Source organism: Paramacrobiotus metropolitanus, unplaced genomic scaffold, assembly GCF_019649055.1.
Source record: "Paramacrobiotus metropolitanus isolate TYO unplaced genomic scaffold, Prichtersi_v1.0 Parri_scaffold0000089, whole genome shotgun sequence".
Taxonomy (NCBI): Eukaryota; Metazoa; Tardigrada; class Eutardigrada; order Parachela; family Macrobiotidae; genus Paramacrobiotus; species Paramacrobiotus metropolitanus.
In genome coordinates, this window is record NW_026570309.1 from 209,758 (window position 1) to 228,370 (window position 18,613).

Sequence of the window (18,613 nt, forward strand, 5' to 3'; positions counted from 1 at the left end):
GTCACCGTTAATAAATGGTCAGAATCTCCTACTAAAGCGTGACAGCGCTTCAACGTTAACCCTCCAGCGGGAGGTACCCGAAGGAGTGCGAGTTTCCTTATAAAAATCGGGATTTCCCGATGAAAAAATTCAATTAAGAAAGGGAATTTTTTGCGAGATGGTGCTGACCATAGGTCAGCCGTGGTGACCATGTTGTCGCCTGACGCCAATGCCCATGGACAGTCTACAGCATATAAACGTTTAATTCTGTAATAACTAGTCGAAAAGTTATTACACAAAAGCAACAACTTCATTAAATAGCCCAAAAAAAGTACTTTAAAACAGAAGTATAGAAGTGGTCAACAAGTTGACCACTGGTCAACAAGTTAACCACTGGTCAACAATAAATTAAAAATGACCAAAAGTCATTTTCATGCATTTTGACCATTACTACTGTACTGATAAAATATAGATTATTACAGTCATATGGTGCTGGACGAAGCGCTCTTTACAAAGTTTAACATAACACTTGCGTCATTTCGGGCACGCCAACCCGCCTTTATGTTTGCTTGTATTGCCTGGGGTTCTATGTTTCCTGGATTTGACCAGTGGCTACAAATGCCATTATCGGAAAAGCGGCGGGGGTAGTCCAGCTGCACTGGTGATAGTTGCTGATTCAGATATTAGTGGTCACTATCACTTTTTGAAATGCACTAGCGGTAGGAAAGTAACCCGGAAGTAATGTGCACATCGCCAATGTGCACAGTACAGTGTGCAACATTCTAGTTTGCAATCGCCCGAGTCCAGTCAAAGTTCCCATGTTTTTTTAAAGCTACCCAGCCCCACTTGCTTGGTTTATCCAAGTGACGCATCGCAAACATAGGTGGAAACGCGTCAGAGCGTAGTGTTGCGCTTCCATTTTACATTGTCATACACACTGTTTCCTCGAACGTGTTGCTGTCTGAACTCTGAAGGCTGACAACCTTCGAGACAATTTTACTATTTTGACCACCGCCCGGGGAGCTGATCCGCAGAAGCGCTTTTTGCCAGCTGCCGATAACCGGAACGGTGTGGCGCATGTTTGCTTACAAACCGACAGCAACTTTCCGGATACGTTATAAAAGCTGATGTCGAAATTGCACCCGCCCGTGGATTCAAGACCCTTCATGGGCAATGGTGTCAGCCGACGACACACGTTTTTCACGGACTGTGGTCATCTATGGTTCAACCTACAGTGTCCGTGTTAACCGTTTTCAGATAGAGCGTTCTCAGGTGTACCTTGTGGATTTATCTCCGGTTTAATTATTCATTCGCTAATTAATTAATTAGCAAGACCTACGACAGCTAGAAAAGTCCAAAATTAACGATTTTTGCGGACCTGTCGTTCGTAATTAACTTGAGACAAAGGCTTCAATTACGTTTTTACTGCTGCTTCGAAGTCCCTTTTTGCTTTTTGTGCTATGGGATACCGATTAACTGTTTCGGATCACTGGGAAAAAAATCCCAAACACCTTGTCGTCGCCTGACGCCAGTGCCCGTCAACGGGTTAAAGAGAGAGTCCAGTAAAATGATATAGGTTCGCTTTACGTACTATTCTACATAAAACTTCCTTTGCCTCTTTTCAACGGCACGATAATACTGGAAGGAGAATCAGCGCTGTTATCTGACTAACGGATTCGACTTGGGTATTCGAATTATTGACAGCATGACTTCTGAAGATATTGCTGTGTGTGAGTGTTTCGACTTGTAATTGCGCCCGCAAATTGCTGCGCGGTATATGTAAAGTGGTTGTGTACGATCTGCCACCGGAAGGACAAAAGCATCACATTGTCCCGGACGTTCTAGCAGCAGAAAATGGCAGCCGGATAACAGGAAACATTTTATATAAGTTATGCATTGGAATATCGTGCCGCTCGCAGGATGGATGCCGCGCTTCTTCGTACTGTGTATGTCAGATCTGCTAATTTATTTTCCGATTAAAATTATTTTATATGGAGAGGTGATATTAAAAAGTAATCGGCTGGAGGAAACGTTGAGATAACGCGCCGAGTCTGCTAATAAAATTAATATTATAAGCTGCCGACGCGTCCCATGAACGTCAGTAGTTGTGTGGCTTCATGCCGAATGGCAAAGAGGAATGGATGATCAGCGCGGAATGTCGGTGGTGGTTCCAAGCGTTCTTCAAAACTGCACTTCATAATGCCGATGACGGCGGTGGCCGCCGCCGCTTCCGTTCCCGCTTCGTTCACTTCTGTCACATCAAAGAAGAAACGTTAGCGGTTATATGTGCATATACACGTACCTAGTGGTTCTTGCGCGTTTATACGAGTATTTAGCTGGTTGCTGAAATTTTACAGCGTCAAGCTGTGCATATTTTTGCACTCGTTGTTTGATTGAAAGTCCTTTGAATAATTGCCGGATATGCATGATTTCCCTGTTGTCGTTCTTTTTTGTTTTGCCGACTGCGAATCGGCGACTACTTTTCGCTCGTTTTTGAACAGAAATTATTGTATGTATGGGTAGTGTTTTATTTCAGTTGAATTTGCGGCAACAGGGTGACTTTTATTGCGGTGTCAGCCTTAATTTTATTTAATACAGCTCTTCCAGAGTGCAAATGTTCGTGAACAATTAAGCATCGACATATTGCGTTATATAGTTAGGAAGCGAGAAATTATTATTTTTTAAAGATTGTCAATGTCGAAAGCCACGTGCAGCTCAACGGAAAAATTTCGGAAGAAAATGCAACAGCAGCGCTGCAGTATGTAGATGTACATAGATAACAGACGAATGCTATGTTTCACAGTTTTCCGACGCGACCCAGGAATGTCAGTAGACCGGTGGACTGGTGTTGGATGGCAAAGAGAAACGGGTGATCAGCACGGAAAACCGGTTTTTCCATCAGAAGGAAATTCATACTGCGCAGCATTACGCCCACAACGGCCGTGGCGGCCGCCGCTTCCGTTCCCGACTCGTTCACTTCTGTTATACAACAGCGTACGTAAATTAATTTGCGGTTATTACTGAACTGACGGAATTTGCGGTTATTACTGCACAGATGCAGTGTACCTATAATTATGTACAGTACTACAAGCGCTGTTGTTTTCATATATGCAGATGTAAAAACTGCTAACGTGAATGGGTTATTATTACCATCTGTACAAATGCCAACTTATATAGAAGTATGTACAAAGTACGCTGTAACTGTTGCAAATAAACTAATTTTGACACTTTTCACTGCATAAGAGTTTTTTGAATTCGTCTTTTTTATTGCTGGGAGTTGTGGTCATTTGTAACAAATGATGAAGTGATAAAGAGGGAATTCAAGTGGTTTGTAAACTTTTAAACTTTTAAACTTTTAAACCTTTAAACTTTTAAACCTGCTGCACCTGGAGTACTTAAGCTGTCTTAAGGTTTATAACACTTCTTTGAATCAGCTAAAAGTTCTTGACTAATTTTTTTAGCTACCTAAAATTTTTAAACTAATTGTTTTAGTTTTAGCCAGGTTAACCGCAGTTAACCGACTAATTAGTCGGCTAATTTTAGTTTTTTTTCATGATATGGGTAGTTCTTTATTTGGCTCAAATTTGCGGCAGCAAAGTAACCTTTATTGTGATGTCAGCCTCTTTTATTTATTGCAGCTCTTCCAAAGTCCAAATGTTCATGTGCAATAAAAGTCATAATTCTTCATAGTTACAGGAAGCGAGAAACTATTAATTTTTGTAGATTGTCTTAATGTCGAAAAGCAATGTGCAGCTCAACGGGAAAATTCCAGAAGAAAAGGAGCAGCAGTGCTGCATATATACTGGACATGACAGATTAATGCCATGTTTCACAGTTTTCCGACGCGACCCAGGAATGTCAGTAGGCCGGTGGACTGGTGTTGGATGGCGAAGAGAAACGGGTGATCAGCACGGAAAACCGGTGGTTCCACTATACGGATATTCATACTGCACAACATCACGCCCACAACGGCCGTGGCGGCTGCCGCTTCCGTTCCCGACTCGTTCACTTCTGTTACACAACAGCGTAGATACGTTAATTAGCGGTTATTACGGTACAGATGTAGTGTACCTACAATGTACAGTACTACCATCGCTTCTATTTTCATATGCAGATAAAAAAAATGCTTCCGAGAACGGGTTATTATCGCTCTCTGTGCAAATGCTAATTTTTATATGTATAGACCACAGAATACGCTGCAACTGTCGCACTAACTAATTTTGACACTTTTCAGTGCATGAGAGTGAGTTTTCCGAATTCGTCTTTTTTATTGGAGGGAGTTGCGGTTGCTTATAACAAAGGATGAAGTGATACCTTGGGAATTCAAGTGGTTTGTACTGAGTTCCTTTCTAATCCTGCTGTACAATAAAGTGTACAGAGTGCTTAACCATACGCTAACCGTGCTTAAGGTTTACAAACACTTAATCTTTGAATACATATCGTATACGTATATCCACGCATGAGCCGCATATAAGAACATGTAATTTCCTTATTTACGTTGTTTCTTGAGTGATTGACTGCGAGGTTGCGAATGCATTTGATCTTTTTAGGCAGTAAAATACTATTAACTATATATTTTTCCTTTGCGCCCAGTGATATAAGCAAAAAGTGGTTGTATATATGCAGTACGAATCACAGTCTTCCGACGCGACCCAGAAAAGCCAGCAGTCCGGTAGACTGGTGTTGGATGGCGAAAAGAAACGGGTGATCAGCACGGAACACTGGCGGCGCTTCCCGATGAACAAGAGCGCTTTTTTTCTTGGCAATGACCGCCGTGGCGGCGGCTGCTTCCGTGCCGGATTCGTTCACCTCTGCAATCAATCCCTCAGAAATTTAACCGCTGCTTACGGTTAAGTTTTGTTAATAATTATTACGAAGTTTATTAAGTAATTAATTTTATCCAACCAAAAGTGGAAAGTACTGAGTTTATCGATTTTACAAATTATCAAACACTGTAATCAAACACATGCAGTCGAACACACCAACCAATGCCCTCGGTGTCCGTTGTCGCTAAACATTTTAAACCATAATATATTGGTGATTACATTCATTTTATTTACCATAACACAATGTCGCTACATCCATTTAATTTATCAGATTTTTATACACCATTTTTCTTCGTTTATAGTTTTTATTTATCAAAAGTATCGTAACACGATGCTCTCTGGAAATGAGCAAAATTCTGTCGCGTATGAAAAAAAGTATATTCATTTCCATTCTGTTCTATATTGTTCTGTTCGACTATTCAAATGTGTTAAAATGCTGAAGTCATCGATTAACGGTGAAGGAAAGCATAAAAGACAGAAAGCTGAAAACTTGATCAGCACATCATGCAGCAGCTCAAAAGCCGAACGCGAAAATTGTGTGCTGTGTTAATAACGATGGATTAGTTTGACAAGACAACGACACGACCCAGGAAAGCCAGTAAGCCGGTGTGGCGGTGCTGGATGGCGAAGAGAAAGGGATGGTCAGCACGGAATATGGGCGGTGGATGGGAAAGGCCGTATAGACTGCAGTCCACGGCAACGATGGCCGTGGCCGCCGCCGCTTCTGTCCCGGCCTCGTTGACCTCTGTAACCAGCCTCACGCTGTACTATTTCGCTGCACCAGCGTCACGCACGGCAATATAAATATCCTGTTAAATTAAAAATATTATTTGACTTTTGAATCTCTATAATTTAAATATAATTATAGCCGCACATGATTGGTTGTTTGAAATTTTTACAATTGCTTAATGATTCATTTCATACTTCGGTTTTTAGTTCTTTCGAGTTGTGATAAATACCCAGTACCATAACATGCGATTATATCGAACTCATGCTTCTCCGCGCAGTATACCACGTTCGAATCGCAAGCAGCTGTGTCGAGATAATCCCAAAGAGAGCGATTATAAGAGACCGGTGTTCACAATGATTCGGAAAAAATGAAGAAACAGTTGGCTCCGAAATAGAAATATGTACGCATTGGCGGCATTGTACAGTTTTGCGACAGGACCCAGAAAGATCAGCAGATCGGTGGCCCGGTGTTGAATGGTGAAGAGAAACGGGTGAAACGGAACACCGGCGGCTCTTCCTCGCGCTTAATGCGGCTGCGACGCGCAGCGAGCACCGCCGAAGCGGCGGCTGCTTCAATGCCGGATTTGTTTACAAGGAATTAATCAGAAATCTCTTGTCGGTAAATTCCTGCAGTTCCAAAAATTATCCATCGATTTTGTTTCTTATTTGATTTCAATAGAATGCTTTATTGCGCACGGTCTATCTTGTGTTTTGCTGTAGTTTTTTTCTTTTACCGTTGGGTAACGCTTTCTGATACTGTTTTTCGTATACCTCGTTTATATACAGTACGAGTCGTCTAGTGTCTTTTTAGCAAAGTATTTCCTTGAATAATTTCTGTTATTTTGTTTCACATTTTGTTTGTTGATTAAAACAAAAACATTCAACAGGCATAAACGTTAAAAAAATTAAAATTATGATGATTACCGCATGTCAAACTATTGGGCTGCAGGATAAGACGTTCGTGAGTAAAGAATTATATTAAATTATACTAAAGCGGACTCCGATCGCACTTTTACAAGGCTGCGACGCGGCCCAAGAAAGCCAGTAAGCCTGTCTGGCGGTGCTGGATGGCGAAGAGGAAGGGATGGTCAGCGCGGAAAATGGGCGGTGGATTGGGATTTACGAACATACTGCAACCGAAGGCGACGATGACCGCCGTGGCCGCCGCCGCTTCCGTCCCGGCCTCGTTGACCTCTGTAAACACCCTAATGCTAATTTTTGTTGCACCGGTGTGTATGGCGCGCATGAACACCTTCGTTCCAATGTTCTGTAATTTGTTGGTTCAATTTTTTTTGTATATGTTATCTACGTAGATTTCTATTTGTATTATGATGATAAAAGCGTAACTGGTTTTTCGAACGACATTAATGTTGATGTGATATGGCACATGTATTTTTCCGGTACATATATGGTATGATTCGGCTGGATTTCTATTGGTTGCCGTGATAATTGGCGGTATAAGCTCGATGCTGGGAATATTTTGCAAAAATTAATATTGATCAAAATTTCTTACCGACAAAAGCTTTGTGAATGACGTTGGACACGGCCAGTCGTTCGTTTTCCACCATCCGGCTCAAATCGGCTTCCTCGAACAGCTGTCGGACGCCCAGACTTTGCAGCACCGGCACCAGTTCGTACGATTGCTCCAGTTTGAATTTGGGCAGATACACATCAACCTGCACAGATCAGTTCCCAGAAATAAACTGTTAAACCAAAACTATGAAAATCAACCAGCTTACCAAACAAAAACTACAGTTGCCTACATGCATGATACAGCAATATAAATAAAATCACAAGGCTGTAATAAAAACAAATCTTTTTATCTTTTTGAAGATCATAATAATTATACGGTACAATACAGTCTTTTACAGATATAGTACGAGTACCAACAAAAGAATAAGACCCTAGTCAGATGGAATTTATAAATACGTAAAACAGTTAAAGGCATACAACAAAAACATACTGTAGCAATATTCTACAAAAACAAATTACATTCCTTAATTTTCCGAATTTCCCAGCGAAAGTTAAACAAAAATAACAGTTGACGGCAAGTGCCTATCTGTAGCTAAGCGTTGGAGTTTTATTACAAAAATATTGTTTTATTTATTTAAGCACACCTACATAATTTGGACGTGATATTTTAGAAGTACTTGATTTTTATAGTGCTTGTCCTTAATTGCTTTATAGCCAATGCACTACGAAAATGCCTTACCTCGCGTTCTGAAGCCTTCTCAACCGCATCCCGCAGCATCCGCACGCTTAACTGGCCCTCCAACTCTTTCAACCCGTTACGTTTTTTAGGCAGTACAATAATCATGGACAGCTCGTGATTTTTATAGGGCAGACGCAGCAGCTGGAAGTGCTCGGTCTCGGTGTAGCCGGCCTGCAGGGACTTGTGCATGAGATCGACCTTGGAAGTCTGCCCGTTTAGATTGGTGAAATCGGCGTCCTTGTAGGTGGCATGCTCCTCGAATTCCTTGTGCCACTGCGCCTTGAAGTAGATGGCGTTGACCAGGACGAAAGCGGTGTCCGGGGTCACTGTCTGCGTGCTGACGAGGTCACGGATTTTGTTGTGGGTCTGCTTCTCCACCCACTGGTTGATCTCGGCGACGGCGCCAGCCGGATTGTTTTCGAAATCAGTTTCACCCACTTCGCTTTTCAATTTATCTACCGGGAAAATTATCGATTTTATACTCAGATGTGTTTACTGATATTGTAAAATTTAACTTATTGATCATTTTGCTTAATAATTAATCGAAAATTATAAAATATTTTTCTTAGTTTAAATTTATTGACATGAATTGCATTTACTCATTAATATTGTGAATTTCCCAATTGATTAAATTTATTGAATAATTCATTGATTCATCATTTCTAATGAAAAATATCGATTATTTTTCGTAATACTGCAGAGTTTTTTATTTGAATATATATGTCATTACAGTAAGCAAATACTCGTAACAATTTCGTCTCGGTTGCAATCGTAGCTAAAATCGAGATTATCTGGATTAATTTACAACTATTATGATTAATTTACTATCGAGCTGTTTCTGCCCAGCCAACAACGAGAATAAATTAGAAAAATTTTAGTACCAGACTATAAATCATCATTAAACAATTTAAACCGATAACGGTACGGCAACTGCTAAATATTTAAAATCAATAACTGGCTAATGGGTACAGATAAGATTTTTATCGTATGCAAATAATGTAACTACATAAAAACTACGCGAGTAACTGGGCTTTTCAAACCATATTCGCCGGCATACTGTAGATCAGCGCGATAAAATATAATTTTTGTTTTATTTATTGTTATGATGTACCTTTAATGGTGGCTTTGAAATCGGCTTTCACATGCAATCCCTTCCGCAAGTACGCTTTATTGGCCAGCGCCAAGTGATAGTTCTCCACACCATCGTCATTTTTGCTGGGCACAAACACCCGCAACACCTCCCCGTACACATCCAAAAGCTGCTGCTCGTTGCCGCCGAAGGCTTTCTCCAGATGCAGCGTGTTGGCCATCTCCTGTTTCGTGCTGCCATCCGCGCCCAAATACGCCAGGAGCAGTGCGCTCTGGATGCTCAACGGCGACAGGAATGCATTCTTTTCCGCATTCTCTTTATCCTGGATAATATTCTGGTAAATCTTCAAGGAGAACTGATCGGCCGCTTCGCGGAATTCCTCCAGATTGGGCGCCATATTTTAATACAGTTAACCGATCGAAAAAAAATCGAAGAACACAGAAGCCGACGGTTGGAGTGTAAAATGCAGAAGAGAAAGTTTTGTTCGAGGGTTATTAGTATGCAGAATAAAACTGGTTTGCGATATGAATGCAGAAAGCCGACCGGTTGCCGGATCAATAGCGGCATGCGCCTTTATATGCAAGCAACCGAAGATATGGGCGGATGAGTCAACCGTCTGTCTGAAGGTCGTTTGAGGACAGGAATTATAATGCATCGTAATGCATCTCCAATCTTCGCGTGCCTGGTGCCGGGTGCGCTTATTTAACTCTCCACAGTAGACGGTAAAGAGGAACTGCAATTTTCCACAAAAATCAGTTACTAACACGGTTGCTTTATTAGAGAAAAAGATATCGGTTGATTTTAGCAATATGATTACACTGAAACTTCTCTACAACATACACCGTCCGTTCCCGGCTTTCTGAATGTTACAGAGGGGTGTATGTTATACAGAAGCACTGCCCCAGGGACACTGCCCTCAGGGGCACAGCCCCCGGGGGTGTTCCTTAACCAAAAAATTAACAAAATATCATTATTCGGTCTGTATGGACATTATTCGGTCTGAATGTTGGTTTTGCTGTCCTTTTGCACGCTTGGAGTTGGAAGATCCGGTACTAAACAGATTAAAAACAGAAGCCGGAACTTCCTTTTAGAGACACCGAAATGGTTTTTTTACCCCAGCCCAGCCAACCGTATATTACGCAGGGGTTGAATAAGCCGGTAAAAATGTTACCGGTTCCATAAAAGGTGTATGTTATAGCTGTAAAGGGGTGAATGTTATAAAGAGAACTGCCCCTGTGTTATAGTCTACCGGACGGTTTGGTTCCCAGCCTCATGCATGCAGTATTAAAAGGGGTGAATGTTATAGGAAGGTGAATGTTAAGAGGAGTTTCACTGTAATAGGGAAACGCGTGAAAATATTTGAATGAAGTTTAAGGTGATAATTACGGTGTAGACAACAGACGCACCAGAGAATTAGCTTTGGTTGAGTTCTAAGAGATTGAGTATGCGTAGTACATGGCCGCTCGAGAATTTTCTGATGTCGGCACAAAATAATTAAGTAGACAAGTTACTGAAAACCCTTTGCGTGTCGCCTTGTACAACTACTTGTATTAATTGGGCGTAATACGTAAATAATTTATTTTGTAACATTATTTCAACGGTCTCGGTATATACTGTATTCGTAAGTCGTAACATAATAATTTTTATTGACACTTTATCGGCAGTATAGTATAAATCATTGAGAACTTAAAGCATGAGAGTCAGTGCGTGCAGGGCAGCACTGTCGTAGCAGATTAAAATCAGAGGGAGAAGCGGCAACGAAGAAACCAGCTACAAAATAGCCTGCTGGCACAGCAGTCTAAAATTCAAGTAAAACTGTAAACCGACTTCCATGCCCAACCTAACGCCACAATTTCTGGAACCAAATCTTCATCTCCTTCTGTGAAATCTGCACCCCGTAAGGATATTAAATCAAAAAATCCGAAGCGAAGGGCCGGGGGAAAGATCGTACGAAATCGAAGGCACCGGGGAACGGATAAATTCGGGACAGCATGAACGTGTCCAAAAGGCTTTTAGCCTTCGTGAGTATCATTGTGTCTAAATTAAAAGTACGTAATCTGATCGACCCGGGTATCACCGTCCTTTCCACCTTCCCCGACGAGCGACTTCCACCGCAATATTGACTAGCAAAGTGCCAAGCTGCCTACCACTCGTCCTTTGCCAAATCCCGGAAGTAAAAGTGAAAGCGCCCCAACTGACCTGTGCAGTGTGCATCACACGCGCCGGTTCCGTTCCTTCACAGAATCTTTGATGATTGCACTCGTATAGATTAATGTCAATTTATACTCGCTCGCTAATTCGCAATGCAGTACCCGCAAAAATTTTCTACCATTTGCCCCTATATAAATCCATAATTATTGTTAAATGTACAATAATAACAAAAATTATTTGCACTTGGAATTTCAAAAAGTAGGATCCTGCATTATGAATACAAATAATTGGTAAATGCATGCAAATTATGCAGTTTTTGAGTGAATGGATTCGAACTAGCAAGCAGTCATACGCACAAACAAGTCGAAAAGTTGGGCGTCTTTATGACTTCGCTCATCCCCAATGCTGTTGCCTTTCGATATTCTAGATATTTGATAATGTCACTAATAATTATCCAGTTACAATAAAAAACTGAAAAGTATGTATGCGCTCCGTGTGCTTTGGAATTCGTAACTGACAGGACAATATCGAAGTTATTCCTTATATTTTGAAAACAAGCAGCTACGCCATCGGCGCCGACGAAAGCTCAAGAGCGGTCAACACGAGGCGTTTGCCGTTTTGCCGTTTGGTCAGCTTGACAGTGAGATGGCTATCCGAGTTATCTGTAGTTGACGTTAATAGAATAGGAAATTCATTTTCCCGCTATTTCTGGAGGAAGACCCAGCCCGTGACAAGTAAGACAGAGTTGCCGGTTTTGACGAGAACACCTACAGTCTGTTCATGTTTGTGAAAGGAGCTAGCTGTACGCGAACTGAAGTCGTGAACCACTTGTTGCGTCGCCGGCTACTGGCCGGTCAGCTTTCGGACAACTTCCGAACAACCGTCAAAAATTCCGCAGACAAATTAAAATCAACATGGGAAATGTCGCACCGGCGCAGGGTAAACGTAAAGCAGAGACACAAGACAAGTCGGATGAACTGCCGTCAAAGGTTAACAAGATCGAAAAAGAGTAAAAATGTGAACAGCAAGGCAGCCAGATCTATGGAAAAGGCCCTCTCTTCGAAACGAGCAGTCCTGCATGCCCAGTCACCCGTTAAATTACCGGTAGAAAGCGTTAAGGAGTCAGTGTGCGAAGAGCAGTCGCTGATTACTGGACGACCAAAGGCGCCAGTGTTCATACAGCAATACCCGGTACAGGAAGCATGGCCAGAGCCGAAACCTCGGGCAAAAAGCAGCATCGAGGAAGATGAGGCGGCGGCAGCCGTGCTTCAGCAGTTAATGGACAATGCCAATAATTCAATGAAGTCCAGTCCGAGCGACGAAGATCCAATAATTCTACCAGTACATGAAGCATCGCCAGAGCCGGGATGCCGGACGGAAAGCGATATTAAGGAAGACGAGGAAGCGGCAGCGATGCTTCAGCAGCTACTGGAAAGCTACAGCGATCCGGTCCGCGAAGAACCAGTTATTCATATTCCTGACCGTGATGACGACACTAGGCCGGAACTGGCACGGATCCAGGTACAGATAATATGAGAACCATGATCGCAATATTGTCGCATTCAGTGCTTTTAAAGTTTTAACACCCTTAAGGCTTAAATTAATTCCGCCAGGTTTAAGAGTAACCTTATTTACGGCAGCGCCGCCGAAAGTACGGAAAGTACGCTACTGACGTAGAAAACAATCAGTCGATTCCATTACTTTTTCAGAGTAATTTTTGTTCGTACCTTGTAGTTCCAAATTACCAATAATATACCAATTGCGCCAACACGAATCGCGACATACTTACATCGAATTTCACCCTTTACATCCTTACATCGAAGCTCAAAAACGGCCTGATTGGCTGGGCTTCGATGTAAGTCAATTTTTGCTCAAAGTCTGTCGCGGGGCGGTGACGTAAACCGTTACACAGATGGGCGTACCTTGTAACGGGTCTAAGCGACGCCCTGTTACTTACAAACTTCGCTTTTCTGTGGTTTTGATTGGTGGGTCAGCATTCTGAGTTAGATCAAGGCTGCCCACCGCCAATGGCAAAATTCGAAACCACGTGGTACAAATTCAGTACTTTGAGTGGTCTATCAAGAAAAAATCACAACTTGTTTGGTGTCCTTTATTTTATTACGAGTATTTCTTTTTAATTATTCTATTTTTTGAAATATTTGTCCATATAAATGGAGTTTTCGCATGAAAGGCTTTTTCATTTTACAATTTCCTGACGGAGATCATGCAGGGTAGCCTGCTCACTGGGTTCCCAGTTGTTTGCGTCTGGGCTATTATCAGTGCTACGAGCAAACGTTGTTTATCCTTTACCCACTCAGATATTTTGTGGATAAGTATTTTAGCAAGTTATGCAGATAAGCTAAGAAGTAGCTGGAAAAATTTCAAATCTTTTCCGCTTTCTTGGAAAATCTGCAAAACAATGTTGTTGACGTTTCTTCAATTATCTTGCGGGGAACCCTGCGTGCTGGCTAACCAGCTGGCTCTTGTTAATGCAGCAGTACCTACTGGGCAGAGTGTTTGATTCTTGCCAGCCTTTATTAACTGGATAGCCATCCATGGTAAGCAAGACCATCAAATGAAAACTTTTATTATTTTACGACTTATAGTATGTGAAATACTTTCAACCAAAACTTTCAGATTACGCAATAAAGCGAGCATGTTTGTGATTATTCTTTTTCATCTGGTTGCGGGTTCCCGCTTATCTGGCTACCCAGAGGAAGATATTTGACAAATAACTGTCATTTTGCTGTTGTGCGGTGTATAAGGCCAGCTTGGTGAAATTTTTAAGTTGCGAGCCAGGGCATTTATTTTATATTTCTGACGCCAGAAAAAAGTAATTCTCAATAAAGCCGTAATTTCAATAAATATCGGCAATAAGCAGCACGTATAAATCGAACATGTCAGCGTCACCTATTGAGGTATGTGCGTCCTGTCTGTTTTGCGCACACCGTCCCCGTTAACACGGACATACATGCAAGCCGTGAAAACGGGCGCGGTTTTGCATACTTTGTATGTAAATGCACGCTGAAATCTTTGTAAGTAAGTCCCTGATGCGCCTATGCGCAATGACTATAATATTATCTCTCCGAGAACTGGAAGCAGGCGGCTGTGTGTGAGTCAGTGTGACTGTGTTACGAGCTATGATTACCGCCACCGGTGGCGGGTCTTATGAAAGTTTTCTAAAATTTAATACTGTAAACATTCCCGTATTTAAAATTTAATAGCTAAGCAGACTAAGCTAAGTAGCCTTAAGTTTGCTTGATTGCACTTGTAACTTGTTGCAGAAGTTCAGAACGATTACATAGAAGTATTCATCTTTTTCTGCTATCCTTACAGTTAACTGACAATCGAATACAGCGATCACCCGTAATGTCTACGCAGAAATCAACGTTGCCGAAGGCCGTGCACGACATGAAGCGTGTCGTGGAGAAGACATGTGGCAAATCCATGGAGGCTGGCGTCGTGGAGCGTCTAGTGGATTTCGAGTACGAATACGTGATGGAGCTGCTCCAGGACGCCCGTCACATCTCGCAGTACCTGGGCAAGAAGGACATCGACGTGGAGGATGTGAAGCTTGCCAAGGAGATGAGCGACAAGAGCACGGCCAATGCACCCCGACCCAGCAAACCCGTGCTGACGGCGCTGGCGCAGAAAATCAACGAGATCCCCTTGCCCCAGATCAAGCAGACCTTCGGATTGCGGATACCCGGGGATCGGTTCTGTATGACGTCGTGCAATTATCAGACGATGGACGTGGTGGAGCACGAGGAATCCCCGACGATGAATGGGGGGCCGTGATTGTGTTGTCGTTTTTTTGTATGTTGACGGAGGGGAGAATGCTGCACCACGGGCGGCTGTAATCTGTTCGGTCTGCTGAACGGACAAATTGTTAAATTAATGACAGTATTCAGTGATATTTTCTCTCTTGTTTATTGTGTATTCTAGTACTTCTACTCTTGTCTGTTGAGACATTCAATTATTCGGTGAGCTAGTTAAAGCCTAGTTTATGGTTAGCACATCTGAAATAAAAACCATGATAAAATCAGCAGCAGTTTTTTACAATTTATACTCGCCTTCGATTCGGTCGATTTCTGTACGAGTAGCATTTTTGTGTGCGCCATTACGCCAGTTGGCATGATTTTCGCATCGGTTTGCTCCCAATCAACGCATCTGCAACATGAAATCCTTTTTTTATGATTTATTTTTAATTCCAACAGATGACTTGCAAAAAAAGCCACATTCTTTACGGAAACGAAAAAAGAAACAAATGGGGATTTTGAAAAATCTGCAAGACAAAACCGCATTAAACTGCCACGTCGGGCGGTTGTAATTGCCACAAGCGCCGGAAGTCCTTGATTTTCCGTTCTTTTCAATTTTCAGCTTATAGCCTTCACTGAATTATAAATCACGTCAGATAGAAAAGTGATTTCCACAGGAGAACAGGCCAACTGGAAGGAAATCGCCCGTGTGTGTTACGAGCCGATGCGTTTCCGGCAGTCAAAATACAGTACCGCACTCAGACCGGTACTATAGGGCGAGTTACTACGAACTTGCGAGTGTAGTGTACAATACAGTATTACTGTTTGACCGTAAAGTTTTTATCAGAATAATTCGGCATTCTGTACTGTATTTTAGGCTGTAAACTAAAACTGAATTAGGCTTTGACATATTGCAACGCTTTCGCTTTGCCAGTTTTAGTCAGAAGGATGTACGGTATGTTGCTAATTATCGTGTTGTATCTGTACCTCGTATTTTGGGAAAGCGTCGGAAACGTATCGCGAGTTTTACATAAGTTGTTGTGGTCCATATGGCCAACCATGCCGACGTGGAATGCCAGCTCGTACAATTCTTACGTAGCCCAGACAGACAGATTGTGCCGAGCCGGCGCTGCCAATCATATTTCTTCACGTCGTTAGCAGTCGTCAGTCCTTCGCCGTTCTAGAAGAGTGGCACCAATTCGCAGATTCACTTTGTCCCGGATTGTGCATTCTCCTCTTTTCCGTGCAACAATGGGTCTCCTTGGTGTTAGTGTGATTTTATTGGGTAGTCTTGCCATCCTGGGTTATGCCGAGGATCCAGCGAAAGGACCGAAAGTCACGGATAAGGTAAAAATGCAGTCAACTGAGCATTCGTGAATGAAGAGAACTGCTCTTTCTGCATCTGCTGTATGTTCCATCATTTATTGTGCCAGTTGGCCATGCATGCTGTGTGGTTTGCAGGTGTTCTTTGATATTGAGATCGGAGGCGAGAAGGCCGGGCGCATCGTGATCGGACTGTTTGGGAAGACGGTGCCCAAAACGGTGAAGAATTTCGTGGAGCTGGCACGGCGTCATGAGACGGAGCCCAGCGCCGACGGCTCACTGGTGGGCTACAAGGGCAGCAAATTTCACCGGGTGATCAAGGATTTCATGATCCAAGGTTAGCTGATGGCGATGCACTCGAGTGCCGCGCTAATCGGGTGGTGCAAGGGCTTTTCTAATTTTTGAATATTTATAACTACAGTCTTCGCTACTCATTTCCGCTCATGCATCCATCCACTGGTTACTGAGTAACTCATTGACTTTTTGCCTTTTTACAAACCCAAATTACTAAATTTTTGTAATGTGTTTTGTATTATTTATACTTGTTGTGTTGCGTTTGTTCCATTTTACTTGAATTTCTTGAACAGCTTTTTTTGGAAAAGAATCTAAGTTCAAAAGAAATTTGAATTTTTGAAATCTGTTATTGACAAATAAAATGATTTACTGTATAATTAATAAGAAAAGTGAATAACATGAAATTTAATTAATAAAGTGTTTATTGTATTTTTTATTGTATATGTAAATTGTTATTGACTGCACATTTTCAGCTTTGACTGCCTTTGAGTACGTTATACTCGTATGTAAGTACTTAAATTACGATTTATGTAATTGGAAATGTTGCTGGTTGCAGGAGGCGACTTCACGAAAGGTGATGGAACTGGCGGCAAGAGTATTTATGGAGAACGCTTTGCTGACGAGAACTTTAAGGTAAATATTTCTCGTACTGTAAGTTAAGGTGAATCTAACAACTATTATCTATGTAGTTTCAAAGATTAATACAATTCGCATTGACGATAAATTAAAGAATATTTTCCGCTGTTGTAGCTGAAGCACTACGGTGCTGGCTGGCTGTCCATGGCCAACGCTGGTAAAGACACCAACGGAAGCCAGTTTTTCATCACAACCGTCCAGACGACGTGGCTCGACGGGCGCCACGTGGTGTTCGGAAAAATCCTCGAAGGCATGGTACGGTGAAGCTAAATATAATTAATTCCAGGGATGTACTTCGAAGATACTCTGTAGCTGTACTTTTGCAAATTTTTGTTGAATTAAAATCAGCAATTAATATTCGTGAATTAAACCGTCTCAGTGGGCGGATTAATTTTGAATTAATACGTATTAATATTACTGCGATTAAATCAGTTGTTTTTGTACCGTTGATACTGATGGTCTTATGTACGTTGATCATTCATATGGGATTTTAATGGACTTCCAAATTTACAGTCTTTTTGCCGGTTTTTGTACTAGTGTTTTTGGCGTCGTTCACGTTTTTTCAAAAAATTATAAAAAATTCTTGCGCATTGTAATGCATAGAGTCGATGTTATTTTCAGGATGTGGTTAGGAAAATCGAGAAAGGCGAGACAGATCGTGGCGACAAGCCGAAGAAGGAAGTGGTCATTGCGGATTCGGGTGTGATTGAGGTGCCGGAACCCTTTTCGGTCGGCAAGGATAACGCTGTTTAAAACTCAGACGCTGCGCGTAGATATTGGTTAATTTGTGCCTTTTAGGTTTTTCGTTATTCAAATTTGTTTTATCGCAGATCATTTTGATCGATGGGGATTTTGTTGTTAATTTTTAGGATTTCTGTCAAACTTTTAACTTTCTGGTCAACCGGTTTATGTTATCTCTGATGTACTTTTGGCTGCTTGCATAGAGAAAAAACTAGTAAAAATCTTTTATGTTTGTAATTTCGTATTGTCAAGTCCAAACGGTTTGTGCATCTGCAAATAGTGCCAAATACAGTGTTTGACTGTGTTTCCAATTTCGAAATTCCACGTACAGAGACGTCACACGTGTACTCTTGGTAATAATTTTATCGTTTTGTCCAAAATGATCTACATCGTTGGATTTTATCCACAAAAAACATCTGTCTACACAATTAAATGGAAGAATGTTTTTGAAAAGTTTGCAACCAAACATGTGAATGTTAAAATTGAAAATTCTGTGGAAAACGCAAAACGCGTAGATATGTACTTACAGTGGACTTCAAAAAGGTGATACATTCGGTCCGCGACCGACAATTCATTAGTCAAGACCAAATGACCAATAAAATGACCAATAAACTGCAAACATGCAACTGAGCACAGACTCATGCTGAATTCAAACACTTGCGCCGCGCACAGTTCCGAACGCAAACCATCCACCGATACCTCAAACGAAAGAAAAAACAATTACAAGAATTTTGATACCAAACAAGCTGTTTTTTATGCGATCTAAAAGAAAATCGAGGCACTCAAAGTTTCTCGTAGACAAAGCTCCCCTTAGACAATTTGAATCCACGGTTGAGTTTCAGTTTTCACGCAGAAAAAGTATGCTTTGTCTACG

The 18,613-nt window shown here is 41.7% G+C and overlaps 3 protein-coding genes across 10 annotated transcripts; 2 read left to right on the top strand and 1 right to left on the bottom strand.

Annotated features, from left to right (window-relative positions):
* Nucleotides 1-1,984: 1,984 nt before the first annotated feature.
* On the bottom strand, nucleotides 1,985-9,393 carry LOC129596375 (leukocyte elastase inhibitor-like). 7 transcript variants are annotated; one of them, XM_055493634.1, is made up of 4 exons: nucleotides 8,858-9,392; nucleotides 7,747-8,201; nucleotides 7,048-7,210; nucleotides 1,985-2,230 (listed from the first exon to the last, which is right to left on the bottom strand). In XM_055493634.1, the coding sequence occupies exons 1-4, from the start codon at nucleotides 9,231-9,233 to the stop codon at nucleotides 2,049-2,051; spliced, it is 1,176 nt and encodes a 391-aa protein (XP_055349609.1). In that variant the 5' UTR covers nucleotides 9,234-9,392; the 3' UTR covers nucleotides 1,985-2,048. The 7 variants fall into 7 exon arrangements, with proteins under 7 accessions (XP_055349609.1, XP_055349610.1, XP_055349607.1 ...); XM_055493635.1 differs by lacking the exon at nucleotides 1,985-2,230 and adding an exon at nucleotides 2,577-2,958 and having other exon boundaries at nucleotides 8,858-9,393; XM_055493632.1 differs by lacking the exon at nucleotides 1,985-2,230 and adding an exon at nucleotides 3,583-3,990 and having other exon boundaries at nucleotides 8,858-9,391.
* Nucleotides 9,394-13,123: 3,730 nt separating this feature from the next.
* On the top strand, nucleotides 13,124-15,014 carry LOC129596381 (transcription initiation factor TFIID subunit 9-like). 2 transcript variants are annotated; one of them, XM_055493647.1, is made up of 2 exons: nucleotides 13,124-13,545; nucleotides 14,324-15,014. In XM_055493647.1, the coding sequence occupies exons 1-2, from the start codon at nucleotides 13,543-13,545 to the stop codon at nucleotides 14,783-14,785; spliced, it is 465 nt and encodes a 154-aa protein (XP_055349622.1). In that variant the 5' UTR covers nucleotides 13,124-13,542; the 3' UTR covers nucleotides 14,786-15,014. The 2 variants fall into 2 exon arrangements, with proteins under 2 accessions (XP_055349622.1, XP_055349623.1); XM_055493648.1 differs by lacking the exon at nucleotides 13,124-13,545 and having other exon boundaries at nucleotides 14,177-15,014.
* An 871-nt stretch (nucleotides 15,015-15,885) lies between these two features.
* On the top strand, nucleotides 15,886-17,976 carry LOC129596380 (peptidyl-prolyl cis-trans isomerase 5-like). Its single transcript, XM_055493646.1, has 5 exons — nucleotides 15,886-16,092; nucleotides 16,207-16,405; nucleotides 16,919-16,995; nucleotides 17,113-17,253; nucleotides 17,620-17,976. The coding sequence occupies exons 1-5, from the start codon at nucleotides 15,997-15,999 to the stop codon at nucleotides 17,749-17,751; spliced, it is 645 nt and encodes a 214-aa protein (XP_055349621.1). The 5' UTR covers nucleotides 15,886-15,996; the 3' UTR covers nucleotides 17,752-17,976.
* Nucleotides 17,977-18,613: the final 637 nt, after the last annotated feature.

Coding starts and splice junctions, on each gene's coding strand:
- LOC129596375 (XM_055493631.1), bottom strand. CDS start 9,233: ATGGCGCCCAATCTGGAGGAATTCCGCGAAGCGGCCGATCAGTTCTCC. Junction 8,202..8,857: donor TTTCAAAGCCACCATTAAAG/GTACATCATAAC, acceptor TTTTCCCGGTAG/ATAAATTGAAAAGCGAAGTG. Junction 5,551..7,047: donor CATTCACAAAGCTTTTGTCG/GTAAGAAATTTT, acceptor GGCTGGTTACAG/AGGTCAACGAGGCCGGGACA.
- LOC129596380 (XM_055493646.1), top strand. CDS start 15,997: ATGGGTCTCCTTGGTGTTAGTGTGATTTTATTGGGTAGTCTTGCCATC. Junction 16,406..16,918: donor CAAGGATTTCATGATCCAAG/GTTAGCTGATGG, acceptor TGCTGGTTGCAG/GAGGCGACTTCACGAAAGGT. Junction 17,254..17,619: donor GAAAAATCCTCGAAGGCATG/GTACGGTGAAGC, acceptor TGTTATTTTCAG/GATGTGGTTAGGAAAATCGA.